The sequence below is a fragment of the Saccostrea cucullata genome, unplaced genomic scaffold (genome assembly GCF_032062105.1).
Source record: "Saccostrea cucullata isolate Sc308-1 unplaced genomic scaffold, CSIRO_AGI_Scuc_v1 ctg282, whole genome shotgun sequence".
In the NCBI taxonomy this organism is placed as follows: Eukaryota; Metazoa; Mollusca; class Bivalvia; order Ostreida; family Ostreidae; genus Saccostrea; species Saccostrea cuccullata.
Genome location: NW_026933043.1, coordinates 491,656 through 506,775, shown reverse-complemented (window position 1 = coordinate 506,775; position 15,120 = coordinate 491,656). Strand labels below are relative to the sequence as shown.

Sequence of the window (15,120 nt, the reverse complement as noted above, 5' to 3'; positions counted from 1 at the left end):
ATTAGGATCCTCCGCCAAACGGTCACACCTGCCGAGTGGTCCTTGTCATGATCAGGAAATAACAGAAAAAAATCCACAGACAATTCAGTTTGTATATAATTGCCTAACAATTGGTTTGATAAACGTCTGTGGTGTTTGACTTTATGATAAATTGTAGGTGCTGTCAAGGTCATTGTATCGACCATAGAACTTCCTAAATGATTACTTTATACGAGACTGCAGATATTCTCGTTTCAGCAATGTTTGTCAATAACATATAACATCCTTGTTTTGAAAATTGCTCATTCTGAAAACACGCTCTTGTGTATCGAATCATCTTAGAGTAATAAACCATTGCATACGGGGCTTGGTTGTAATATTACCATTTACTTCTTCCGAGTAATATACGAGTATCTAAATATGAAACATGTGTCAGAATCTGTGGTGTGTTTTATTTCAAGCTCAACGGGATATATCATATCGATAACAGAAGAGAAATAACCATTGTTAATTTTTTTCCTTCTTTTCACGTTAAATTGACAAATATTACATAATAAAAATATAAAAATAGGTCTGGTAATTACGGGGAGCATAAGGTACCAATGGAAAATCTCGTTTTTATAAGTCAAAGGATGCTTGAGTCCTCAAAAGAATTGTTATAATTTTGATGGTACTAATTGTGCTCCTTTGGTATCTTTCCAACTTTGAAGCCCCACTATGAATGTGACCAGTTGTTTTTAATGATGTTTGTCATGTCCGTCATCCATTCTTCTATACTTCTGTCCTTCTGTCCATCCATTCTTCTGCATGTCCTTCCATCAAATTTTGTGTATTTGGCTGTGTTCAATCCAACCGTTTTTTTAAATCCATTTTAAGCAATGAATCATTATTTTTTGAAAGATTTAGACGCATAACTGCAACAGTTTATGCGAACAATTTGAGTAACGTGCGTTAGCGAGTTATGAAAATTTGTTTGTACTTACTGCAGTTATTAGACTATATCTTTCAGAAATAAATTATTCATTGCTTATATTTACATTTTTAACTTTCTACCTGAACTGCAAATGTGACGTCTATTTAAAAACCTTTGAACATTATCCTTCGTGTAAGCTACAGTTAATGGATCAGCCAACGTAACAGCTTCTGGTCAAATTGAGCATGCATGATTTTTTTTTTATTTTCGCTTGTGACGTCATACTTTCTCGGCGTTCAACGATTATGATGTCAAACTAAAGCATATGCTTTAACTTCTTGGCACTCTGTCTGTGTTATGGTGTTTTGAACGCAAATATTTCAATTCACTTTATTTGCAAAAAAACATATGTAATGTTAATATTGCGTGTACGAGGGTTGTTAGAAAAATTCGCGGACACATTGATTTACGGAAAATCTATTGTGTACTGTGAAGTGTAACCTATGTCTAATTAAATTCCTATGTTTTGTTTCTTAGTATGTAAAAAATAATGTCCATTCACTAAGACTTTGAAAATAAACAAAGATTTCACTATACGGTCACAGGATTCACGGAGCAATCACTTGACGTGAGACGTGACAACCAGATTTCAAAACCCGGTTTAGATTTTTATTAGTTCTAAAAATCTTAAATTCTTTGACTTGTCTTGTCTTTTTTCTACTTAAAAATTAAATATCAATATCGAGACATGTTACTTTTCTTTTATAATCTCTTAATTCTTGTATGGATATCTTAGATATCTTTAAATGATTGTCTGTGGACTTATGTAATCATGATCAGGTTTGTAAACAATGCAAAATCCCGCGATGCAACTTCCATGCGATAAATGGGGTTACTGAGGTATCGCAAGAAAGTTGATAATAAAAAAGTTAATCCTTCCATTCTCATGAATTAAGCTACAACCAATAGAATATTATTGTCTTTTTTACGTATTTCTAGCAGCATACAGAAGCATTTTAGTTTATTTTTTGACATTTTCCTGTCTACAACCATAAATATTAGTAGCTCGGTGCTCCATGACGTTCTTTTATATACGTAAATGGCTATTAAACATTCATACATCATCCAATTCAATTCAAAATTTCACCAAGTGACGTTTCATGAATACTGTTGCGGCAGGTAAAATTTCATTATTCTTTTTGCGCTACAACTGTGCATTTTTTAATTTCATTAAAACGTCTATGTAATATGAACGTTCAAAAAAAGTACCATGCTCCGTGACGCATGCTTTTTTCAAGTTTATAAAGTTCAATGGGAATTGAATTTGGTCGGTCACGTGATCAAATCCTGTGACGGCCGAAGGCCTTCTCAGAAGATTTGATCACGTACCGACCCACTTCAAGTCCCACTGAAGTTTATCAATTTGTTATTTATTACTTATATATACATTTGAGATGAACAATTAAATATATTCGGATAAAAAAATTACACTAACCGGTCGCCGTAGAATTCCGACAAAAGCACGCAAGATGTAAATCGGCTTGAAAGGCGTTTACGCTTCGAATTCCCTAGGCTAAGGAGTCAATTTCGAAGGGAATATTTTGTGAAAGGCTACCTATGATCAGTTATAGTGAAAAGATTGTTGTCTGGGAATATTTTTATTCGTGAAAATTGATAATTATTCTGAAACAAGAAACACGTCCAAAATTCGATGATAAAAAGTTGGAGGAATTTCGGTCGCCGGAAAGGGATGGATGGATTCAATGGATTTGCAATCAACATTATCAAGTATAAAAATTTGATCAAAATCATTCAATCTGCGATCATTCAGTAACTATAGACATTTTTATCTTGTAAACACTTGCAAACACGGAGACTCTGGCGACAGCTTACATTGAACTACGACAACACCGCTGTGTTTGTCAGCTCTTCACGACGTGATTGCAATATTTTCCAACAGATTTACAGATTATTCGTGAGTAGAATTTAATGAAAAAATAATAGTTCATCATGAAAATTTAACCAGTTAAATAAAGGTCTACCCCCCAAAAAGGATGAACATTAGAGACTGTGCAGCGGAAAAAAGTGAAAAAACGTAAACTTTTAAAACAAAATCTAGTTTATATCCGATTCTTTTATATTCTCTATGTACACAGATTGAATCGATACCCCAAAAAACTGTATGAAATACTTGTTTACATTGTAAATAAAATAATTATTACTTTACTTGCTTATATTGTTCATTTTTATACATGAAAAGCAAGCCATTTTATAATTTATGTACATGTACCGGTAGATATTATTGCGCCTTGTGATTAGGTCACGTATTGACCTATGACCTTTGACAAACTTCAGACAGAATTGAAAATATTTGTTCTCTGTATCTTTATATAATGGAGTGATACCACAAATATGTATATTTGTCAATAATTTGACTGGTTTTAGAAATTGTTCGTACGTAGAGCATGCTCTTGCGATTCAAATCAACTGATACACATAAACTACGTATTCTGGTGATGGAGGTATATTACTGCATAAGTAAGGGAAGTTAACAATGGAAAAGTAAAAGTCATTACGTATTGGTTGTTAGATTACCATTGACGTCTTTTTCAAGTAAAATATCTAAATATGAAACAGATGTGTCAAACTTTGTATTATCTTTAATCTCAAACTCACCAGGATATAGTGTATCTATTTTTTATTACACTGAATGAGGATGAATCTGATATATATAGATATTTAACAAATAAGTTGTGGACCTGGAACACAGGTCTTTTTCATGTGCACAACATATTTCAGATAGGATGAAGATCTTTATTTTTCGAAAACAAATATATATACGAGTAGAAATAAAATGCCCCCCCCCCCTCGATGCTGGGATGGCGTAGTAGATAGTGGTAAAGGGATTTTTTAATATTGAAAAGCTTTGCGATTACAGATAATTCAAAGTAGATGAAGTATGACAGTTTCAATTAGTTTTAAATTGGTATGAAAAGATATATAAGGGATTTCCAAATATTTTTCAAGAATTACCTCTCTTAAATATATTACGAGAATTGCATTTAAATAACACCATTCATGTTTATATCATGACCCAAAAGGTTACATGTATTCTTCTATTAAAAAAAACTAACAACTTGAAGTATGTTGCAAGATTTAATAAAGCTAAATAAATTACAGCTGACTGAGCGGTGCTAACTGTATCCTGTTCGTCCGAATTCTTCTATGTAGTCTTCTCCCCGGGACCTCTTCAGTATCCTTTCCCTAAGCCACCTCCACCAAATCCTCCCCATCCTCCTCCTTTTCCTCCACTTAATACTACCAATCCTCCTCCATATCCTCCACTTAATCCTCCCCATCCTCCTCCACTTAATCCTCCCCATCCTCCTCCATATCCTCCATATCCTCCATAACCTCCATATCCTCCATATCCGCCATAACCTCCACCTATTACTCCTCCCAATCCTCCCCATCCTCCTCCATATCCGCCATAACCTCCATATCCTCCACGTCCTCCAGATCCTCCAAAATAAAAAAAAAATTATAAATCACGTTAATTGTGGATATTTTGTAACCTGTGGTAAAAATCTTTATAAACCAGTTACAACTGGAGAGTTAGTTTATCATATTTTCAAAGTTACTTATACTCGTTTTTATATTTGAAATTGGCAGTACACAGAAAAATGTTACAATAAGAAGAATATGGAGATAGCGAACAGTATTCAATATCAAAGTCCATAACGTAATACAGAGCAAAGTAATCACGGACCTCTGAAACATCAGATGTATTTCATAATTGTAATTTATTGTTAACTAGAAAATTTGTATCATAAAATGAAGTCTGTACATGAAATTACTAGTTATAGAATAAAATAGACATATCAGTTTTAAAATTGAAGCTTGTCATTCAACATTTTTGTTAACAAACAAAACTGTACAATTTTATAATCATTTTGGAAATACGTAAGAGAAATTCATAAATTCATCGTATAGTCACTCGAAAGAAAATTGTCATAACAAGAAACATAATATATAAACGAGAGAGATATGAACAATAAACCACTATAATTTATATATGGGGTTCATGTCCCCCAGTTGATTGGATTATCATTAACATTTGTTTTCCTGTTTATTAATTTTTGTCCAAATGTTAAGACAAGACCCCTATAAAACAAAAGATATCAACAGTCTCGTTTGAAGTCATTATTTTGCAAGTTCTTTGGTCTAAGCAATAGCTTTTTCAGCAAATACAGTCAATGTTTGTGGAAATCCGTGTTTCCTTTGGTTTATAAAATTTAATCGTTTACGGTTTTTAAATATATCATTGATTAAAAGATAAAAAGTATCACTTGATAACAAATATACATAAAAGTACTCATATTGTGTGACTAAAAATGACAGAGAAAATAGGGGATCAGTGTGCATCTTAATGAGTTAAGGTACGATTACATTGACGTTTTTGCACTTAAATTTTAACTCCTTGCATAATCACTTTAACCTTTTTCATGTTTTATTTGATGTAACCATGGCAATAAATATACTCTTACTTTTCGTAAATTACTTTGACTAATATTAATAATTGAACAGATATTTCAAATTAATGCATGTAAATTATTATGTGATCTTTTTGCACTAAAGAGTAAAGAGGCAATAAAATATTTTCTTACATCTTTTTTACGACTTAGTGAAGTTAGTCACAAGTATCGAGCAGTTGAAAATGATGGGTATAGTGATGTAAATTTTTAAATAATGGTCAAAATGTGCGATTTTCCAGCAAAAACGGTGTGAATCTTAAATTTTTATTTAATTTGTTTTAAATTTTAAATATATTTTCATTTTTCGACAAAGTCTGTCGAGGAAAAGAGTACATTTTGTCGTAAAAATATTAAATATTCCTATAATATCATAAGAGCAATTTTCAGTGAGTAAAAGTATGCGAGGCTTAAATTTTAAGATATTAAATTTGATAAATATGCAGATTTACAGAATTTTCTAATAAAGGAAATATCCTTCTACCTCAAGAAGTATTCCTTCAAAAATTTTTATGAATTGTTGAGCAGTGTGGTTAATTTGATATTAAACTATAAACATTGTTTAATTTGTATGTGTTATAAAAATTGCATTATAATAAATAATTCTGAAATAAGAGGTTCTGCCTGTAATTTACTAAAAAGCTGGCGAGTGACATACCTTAAATGGACCTTTAGCCGGACTACTATTCATTATCTCCATATCTTATACAGAATATAACATATAAAGTACACTTACCGTATGCCACCGCAAACAGGCAGAGAACGGCCACTACAACCAAGAGTTTACCCATGTTGATTGTGGACTCTGAAAACAGGTTGATGATCAAGTTCCTTATATACTGTCAGGGAATCTGCATCAACCAATTAACGCTTGATTGTTTGATTTATAGCGTTAGCAAATACTGCATGAAGGAAGTAAAAAACACCCAAGGATTCAAACAAAATCTTATGGCAGAAATTAATTGTTCAACAATTTTTTTACAGACACATTGAAGATTATTTAACCTTGCAATATTACTTAAGAAAGATAATACCTCCTCTTTATAAAAAACAAATAAGTAAAATAAGAATGTCTTCCCATAACCTTGCAATTGAAACTGACCGGCATAGAAATATTGTAAAGGAAATTTGTTAAAATCATTAAAGAAGATGAATTTCATTTTGTTTTAATTTGTCCCCTGTACAAGGACTCGAAAAGTAAATAAATTAAAAGTTATTACAGGAAAAAACCATCAACTTTCAAACTAGTCCAATTATTGAGTGTACAAAACTTTTCTTAGCTTTTTGATTTCTGTAATTTTTTTGCATTTAGCTTTTAGGTTAAGAACAGAAAAGATGTTGCGATTCATTCTTCGTATGTCCGATCTTTATACCTGTATATTTGCATTTATTATGTGTTATAAAGTGTGTTATGTTTCATGTATAGAAGCACCATACCAAGTTAATTCGTTCTATAACCTAGGCACGATTTTTCATATACAGAAGTCCCATACCATACCAAACTGTTTTTCTGTATTATATTTTTAAAAAATGTAAGAATATATAAATAGTTTTAATTTTGTATGTACTTTAATGGTCAAGGTCATATCAAGAGGCCAAAAGTCAAATATTGTGACGTCATCTATTGAATCTTTGAGCTTTTTATCATTGAAATTTTTAATCGCCAAAATATTTGAAATTGTTGGTTCGATTTTCTTCTTTTTTACAGGCCTATATTTCATTCTAGTACCCATTTGAGTCATTTTGTTGAATTTTTGTAAACATTGAATAATACACTTTCTCGTAAGAAAAGTGTAATATATTAATATGTGAATACTTTTTAATGCTACTCAACATTTCCAGTATCAGTATAACTTACTGGGTTTAAGTAACAAAACATAAATTTGCACTAGATAAATTAATGATGTTCTAAAAGTTCATTCTCAAAGCAAATGTCGAATTTCACAAACTTCTTTCAGAGGTCTGATAGGCAATATTTCAAACTATGTGGACAAAAAGATTGTGGTTGAATTTCTTCTATATTATATTTAAAGAGAGATTTTGTATCCAAAGAGAAGATATCAAAGTGTTAGGAAAAAAAATGAATTTGAGGGAAAATTTAGATTTTGTGTCCTACCTTAATTGATGTCTTTTTTTTTTAAACCAAATAATAATAAATTAATAAATTGTACCGTATTATATAATTGACTTGATTAAATTATATATAACAAAAAAATCAATACCACATTCAATAAACTAAAAACATTACCTAAAAAGTGTAAAGGCTAAGTCTTTATTTCTATAAAATGGAATAAATATCATGCAGACAAGATTTATCAAAAATTTGATTAGGCTAAGTCTTTATTTCTATAAAATGGAATAAATATCATGCAGACAAGATTTATCAAAAATTTGATTAAGGATTTAAAAAAAAAGCAAGAAGAACATTTTATTTTAACATTGTATTACGTCAATAGAATTGATCAAGTTCAATATATTTAAACAACTATATGTAAGCAACTGCACTATTTTTTTGTCATAGATGGTCAACGAGGTTGATATAATTACTATCTATTTCAACAGAATTCCCACATGTCCAATTACATAAATAAAAAGTGTTAGCAGTTGAGGTAGCCGATAGACTTTAAAATATTGATATTCACAATACGAACAATGGAATGGATCCTGAATTTAAACACGGCTCCTAAATAGGCATACGGCATTTATAGCTGATGATAACACTGGGGTATACCCTTCGCATTTGTGACACGTTTCTGAAATTTTGTCATACTTATAGCTAGCTATATATACTACACCGCACGTGTATGTGTATTCATATTTGTATGTCTCTTCATCTTACAATACCTTTGTTTTTATCTGTTTTGCAGTTAACGTGTGTTTGTGTTAATTTAAATAGAGTGTTGACCTGTGCTACTGTAGCAGTTGTAATTTTCTTTAGTATCACTCTCTCTCTCCTGTCATGGATAACACACATAGTTTCTTTTATAGTAACCTAGTGCTATACATGTACAACTATAACTATGAAGCAAACGTCTATCCACACAGGCGTAAAATGCATGGTTATCCTGTTTGAAATATGACTGGGTTATATGGGGACCCCAATATAAAACGTCAAAATAAAAAAAAAACATGGCAGACAAAATCGTCTTACAAGGATGAGGGTGAAGATAATTACAAAAAAATAGTGATCGATGCTAATTAAAGAAATATAGACAATATAAGTTTGTGACATGGGCATTAAAAAAGAACACCGGAAATTCCAGAAATATAGGGTCAGGTGATTGGATGAAGTAAACATCCCCGGTCACGTGATCCTTTATTATTGGTCAGGTGGGCGGAAAACTACTCATTCGAATTCAGTAGAAAAACAAAGAACTAACGATTGGTAAACAAGTCCGCCAAAACAAAAAAGGATAGGTGATGTTTGCTAATAGGGCATTATGTGTACGAAAGATTAACGAAGAAGGATATAGAGATGCCTTTAAATAGGGATTGTTAAATTCTTGCAACATCGATTTTTCTATTAGTAGAACTTAAGTTAAATGTTGAAAATACTATACATATATGTCGAATGTTTTTACTAAATATACTGTATATTTCTCTTTTTAATGAGTCTTACTTAGCTGTTTATGTTTTTACAAGATGGATTTCGTTTACAATGATTGTAAATATACTGAAAGGAAAAAGAAACGCAGGGTAAACTTTTAAGGTGAATTAAATTTGTTTTTCGTAAAATATGTTTTATTTTTTATATCTAACTATTAAAATCATCTTTCAAAAAGATATAACCAAATTCCCATTTGATTTTGTCTGATAATTCATGAGTTACTGAAGCTCAAATGACGATACCCCCCAAAAGTGAAAATCGAAAGTTCTTATTATCTTTAATGTCTCTCCCGTGCATCTGTCAGAGCCTTATTTTTCCTTTGCATGGAATTTCATTAGGGTGTTAATTTTTCAGACCCGGGCTATATTTGGCATGGGTAACCACGCAAAAAATTAGTCAAACTGCGCGCGCATGCGCCAGTGAGAGGAATAAAACAATAAGTTGACTTGCTCAAACAATCAAATTGAGGAATCGTTTTCTTTCAAATTTTGTTTGAATGTAATGATTATAATCATCTACTGTATAAATGGCTGTTTTTGTGGTATTACGGTGGCGATAAAAGAGATGGCAGGACAAATAACCCGCTCGTAACATGGCTCTGTTTCACATTTACGTCATCGTCACGGTTGATTGAAACCATTCCAGGCCCTCTCTGACAACGGGTAATAAGTTTTATGTGGGAAAATTTAGAAGAAACTGCTTAGATACCCGTTGTTGCCTTCTTCATTAATTAGGCAATTCAAAAACCAGACCCCATGGAACTTTCGCAAACTGTACCAAGATTGCAAGAAATTCATAACGTCTCTAAATATTGAAAAACAATGTGCATACCTCAGGTGCATCAAATGGTGCAACAAGATTTGTTGACAAACTCGTCGTTAAAAAAATGCACGTGTTTTGGGCTTCTTAGCGTTTTCCCTACGTGACGTCATAAATTTTACGGTTGAGTAATTCTGTACACTGATATAGGTGCACAGTAACTAAATTTCTCTTCTGACCAATTTTGGTAATTTTCGGTCATGTGGTCAATTATTTTTCGAACATTATGCTACCCTGCGTTTCTTTTTCCTTTCAGTATAATAATAAAGTTGGACATGAGTCATTTTGATTATTGGGAAAAATGAATATCTTAAAATATTAGGGTTTTCATACAGAATAATTTTTAAAAGTAGATTTCTTTTACTTTTTAGTCCATATATATTGTATATATAGATAGACGTTCAGTTTTTTTTACCATATCTTCCAGATTTACAAATTATGTGAACATTTGTCTAACGAAAGAATAACAACAAAATATAGATGAAAACAGCGCAACCTCGAGTGGTAAAAACAAATTCATGCATTTACATTTAACACCTGCCACAATAGACCCTTTCCTAGAAATAAAAATCCTTTATAATGATATAATTATTCACAGTTATTAAAGGTCACGAGTCGCAGATAACTAGCCTTTAATCTGAATATCATTTATTTTATCTAAAGCGATTCATTTTAAATTTAAAAAGAAGAAAGTATATTAAAAAATAATTTTTTTTTCAAAATCACACTTTTTTGAATATTTTTAATTAATAAATAAATTTACGTTTATATTTATAAAACATAAACAACAGTTTTGTTACAATGCACATAAATAATTGTTATCGTAAATATACAAATATGACTAATCATTAAAAAAAAAATCAAAAAAAATGTTTCAGTTATCACTCTGCTAGAAGTACACTAAGCGTATAATTATAAATTTTTCGTACATCCAAAAAAAAAAAAAAAAAAAAAAAGAATATCATAGGAACATAATTTCTTATGTCTTTGTTTGTTTACTTCAGATGAAAAACTCATCTAAACAGTACTTAAAACTGTGAGAGTAATAGGACATTTTCTAGTCTTCTAGCCAAAACAAATGCAGTTACTTTAAAATCACAGTTTGTAAGGCCTATGGGTCTTTAGTTTTTTTTTTTTTAAATTACCTTTATCACCCTTTTTGTAAATAAAACTGATAACAGTTAATTTCTGAGATAATGATAATTCACCATATTCAAAAAATTTTAAAAGTGAATCATGAAAGTAATTTTTTGTATCATTCCAAAATATTTTGTGAAACTCGACTGGTATGCCATCTAGACCAGGTGATTTATTGCTATCCATGTTTTAATTGCCTCTTCACACTCTCTGACCGTAAGAAATTCCTCTTATTTTTGTTGTTCTGTACCAAGTTATGTTTTTAATTTGGTACTCTTAAAATAATTTCTTACGTTTTCAGTTTTGGGGTTTGTGATGTGTACATTTTTTTTTTATAGAAATTACATAATTGTCACAAGATATCATTACTACTAAAGAAAGTTTGGTTATCTTGGTCAATTTTTTCAATATCATTACCTTGTTGATGTTTATTTTCTAGTTTTAAGAAGTAAGAAAATTATTTCTCTCCACACTTAACCCAGTTTGCTAAAGATTTAAGATATACTCATTTTTATCATTTATTCGTTGAAATTCTCTTTCTGACTAATATATTTCTTGATTATTAATTTCATTATAAGGTCTACTTTCAATATTTGTAATTCTGTTTTCAATTTCTTTTACAGTCTGTTTAAGTGTTTGGAGTAGATTGTAGAAAAAATCTTTAACAGTAAGCTTAACCATATTCATCTTTCTTGTGGACATTTTATATTTCTAAATTCAACATATATTTTTTAAATTGTCTTTTAATTGCTTACAGTCTTCATTTACTAAATATGAATGCTCATTTTCCAGTATCCATAACCTCTCTTGTTTTTCTGGAGAATAAAATCTATTTTTTAGCCCAAGATGATCACTCAATCTACCAATATTAACTCTGGGACATTTTCTTGAACAAAAGCAATCTATAGATAATGGAAAATTTTCTGTAAAACCAGGTTTATTTTCATGCATTTTTCCCCAGCCATCTATCACTTTTAATTGTTTAATTAAAGAGGTTTATTGCGTTTTGTTTGAATCGGTACTCTGATTATAGATGTCAATATTACAATTTAAATCTCCACATACAATCAAGTTCTCAAGACTCTTAGAATTTTTTTTTTTTTAGGGAAGACTGTTGTGCTGTAAAAGCCCTTCCATCGGCTACATTATTTGGTGCATAGAGATATGCTTTTGAAAACGTTATATCATTAATTTTAAGATTTATCAAAATTTTCTTTCCGTCAGAAGATCTGTGATAATTTATCAATTTATAACAAAAATTTCTTCTGATTAATATAGAAACACCCATACTAAAAGCTGAGCTCGAAAAGCAGTGAAAACTTGAGTCCATCCATATGGCATTATATTGATACTTTATTGACTCTATATAATTTGTTTCTTGTAATAATACAATATCTATGGTTAAATTTTGAGCCAATCATATAAAACCATTCTTTTTTGTATGAACTCAATCCCCTCGCATTTAATGAGAAAACACTTAATAATGGGTTAAGCATAATAAAATTTGTTTATAGAAAAATGAATGAGAGAAGAAAAGTTAATCATAGATAGATTCCGAGAAACAAATGATATTAACCTTGCTCACTAGTGTCTGTGTCATGACCACTTGTATCGTTGACATTTTCTGGAGATCTCTGATGATCCTTCCTTAAGCTAGCCTACGACATCTGTGATTTTCTTCTGTGACGTCCGAGCAGCTACGGTATTTGGTTGCCTCGGGAGAGACCAGCTTCTTGGTTTGTGACGGTAGTTTTTCGCTACATACTGTAAACCAACTTTTATTCGCAACGACTTTATTTCGCAACTTGACGGGGGTTACCATGTTCGCAATGATTAATTTTAGCGATCAAGCCTATTTTAAATTTGTTGTAAATAGACACATAGACGTTAAGTACCGGTTCGCGGCGAGAAATATTTGTGATGACTAGGCTCACGCAAATTTCGCGAAAATTTCTCTCACGCGAATAAAAGTTGGTTTACAGTATTTGATTATAATACCAAGCATGTTTTTACCTGGCCAAGCTTCATGATTTGTAATCACAGTAGTTGATACAAGTCCCCCAGTTATCATCGTACGCGGCTTCCGCTATGATAAATTTTGGGCCACATTTTTGTAGAGCTTCCCGAAGTTAAAAAAGTTTGTGTTATACTTTATAGCGCTGTTTCCAAAAGTTAGGATATTCAAGTTTTGAAACCTTTGAAAGGTTTCTCTTAAGAAAAAATATTCAGTTTGTGTCATGTTGCAAGCTGCAAGCTCTGTGCTTTAAAACTTGGTCCATGTTTGTATCTCTCGATCAGCGGTATTTTCACCCGTTGCTTGCACATATTCACAATTTAGAAAATCATTTCAAGAAATTTATTCTTAAAAGGTAAGAGCTTGTTCTTTTTTTAATATCTACAGAATATGATTATACTATCAGTTAACGTTTTACTTCATTCCCTGTAGTATGAGTCGTGCTCTTTAAATAAACAAATAGCTTTTTGCATGTGAAAGCGAAGCCATTAGCAGTGAGGAGAGGATGGAGCTATTACTGTCACTATCACAGTATTAAAAGTACTGAATCGAGGTGACGTCCTCAGTAACTGGTATATAAAAAAAAACTTTAATATAGGAGAAACCCCAATGAAATTCATTGGAAAGCAAAAAGTGAGCAACACGACAAATGCATTTTGTAACTTTATATTTGATATATATAAAAAAAATTTAAGTAGCTCTTCCGAGTACCCAAATTCAGTCACCATAAGCGGAAGACACCCCGCATTTCTCTTCCAATTGTATTTTGATTTGTTTCTTGTTACATAGTAATAAAGATGAACATTATATTTAATGATATGTACAAAAAGTGCAGTTCCTGGTCTTATATAAAACAACTAAAATGTGTATCCTGCCAGTGTCATTTTGTCCAATGTACCCTAACTCAGGCACCAGGGTCCTCTAAAATATGACAACGTATTATAAAAATTTCCCTGATTAAACTTTTCATAACTTTTTCTCAACTTTTGAGCACAATTTTTTTTAAGATAAGAGATAGTATAATTTAAATTGCATTTTCATAATGGCATCAGAAATATGTACAAATAACGTTATTATAAAGTATTTTATATGTAAAACAAAATGTCGCGCTAACGTTTTCATAACGCGTGGTACATTCTTGCAATTGTATACAAAAAATCTTTTTTGATAATTTCGTTTTTCTTTATTTAATAATTTCGTTTTTTTTTTTTATTTAATCATTTCATTTTTCATTATTTAATAATTTCATTTTTTTTCTTTTTTTTTATTTTTGGTTTGCACTATTGGATATATTTTATGAAATTCCAGCCCATAAAACTTAGATGAGATCACTCTTTATTTCTCCTCACTTTAATTTTCAACTAAAACTAGTAATTCCTTAGGTAAATGTGAAATTAAATTAAAAGTGAGCTCTTCAAATTTTATTGCTCGGTAGGCATGAGACATTTATCATTTATGCAGGTAGCTTTAATACGATCAAAAACCCTCTCTTTGGTATTTTACTGTCAAAAGCGGGCCCATATAGACATTTTTTAAAAAAGATGAAACTGCATTCTAAAATTTGACTTCCCAAATAGTAGATTAGGGAATTTGTAATTTTTATTAGTGATGGATTTCGTCCAGCAATTCAAAATCTATTTAGCTCTAAGGTTTTAAATGTGACTATCAAAATACTTACCATAAGTGTAAAGAGTGGACAAAAACGTATGTAATAATTATTTCACATTTATTTTAATTTTACGGAAACGACATGTGAAATGCAACATTCTGTTTTAATGCCTGTCATTCATTTTTTTTTTTTTTTTTTTTGAAGATTTCACCTTTTGTTGAAATGTTTGCTTCTTCCTCGACTGAAGATTAATATTTTTTAGAAATATAGGGGAAAAAAAAATAATTTACAAGTTTGGTAGACCGATTTATGAATACACACAAATGTGTTATCTCAAGGACCAAATTTCGGGAGACGCCACTTAGAAGGTTTTAAATTCAAGGGAATCTTCTATAGTGCTCAGTGGTCATCAATTAAACATTAAAAATTAAATACGGTCAATATATTCAACTTAAGTAAATTTACACTTAAGATACCTCTCCATATCCTTCTTCTGAAAGAGACAGAAAG

At 30.9% G+C, this 15,120-nt stretch overlaps 1 protein-coding gene across 1 annotated transcript; it reads right to left on the bottom strand.

Annotated features, from left to right (window-relative positions):
- Positions 1–4,142: 4,142 nt before the first annotated feature.
- On the bottom strand, positions 4,143–5,271 carry LOC134237076 (ctenidin-1-like). Its single transcript, XM_062719159.1, has 2 exons — positions 5,268–5,271; positions 4,143–4,414 (listed from the first exon to the last, which is right to left on the bottom strand). Exons 1-2 carry the CDS (start codon positions 5,269–5,271, stop codon positions 4,143–4,145), a joined length of 276 nt encoding a protein of 91 aa, XP_062575143.1.
- Between the last annotated feature and the right edge of the window lie 9,849 nt (positions 5,272–15,120).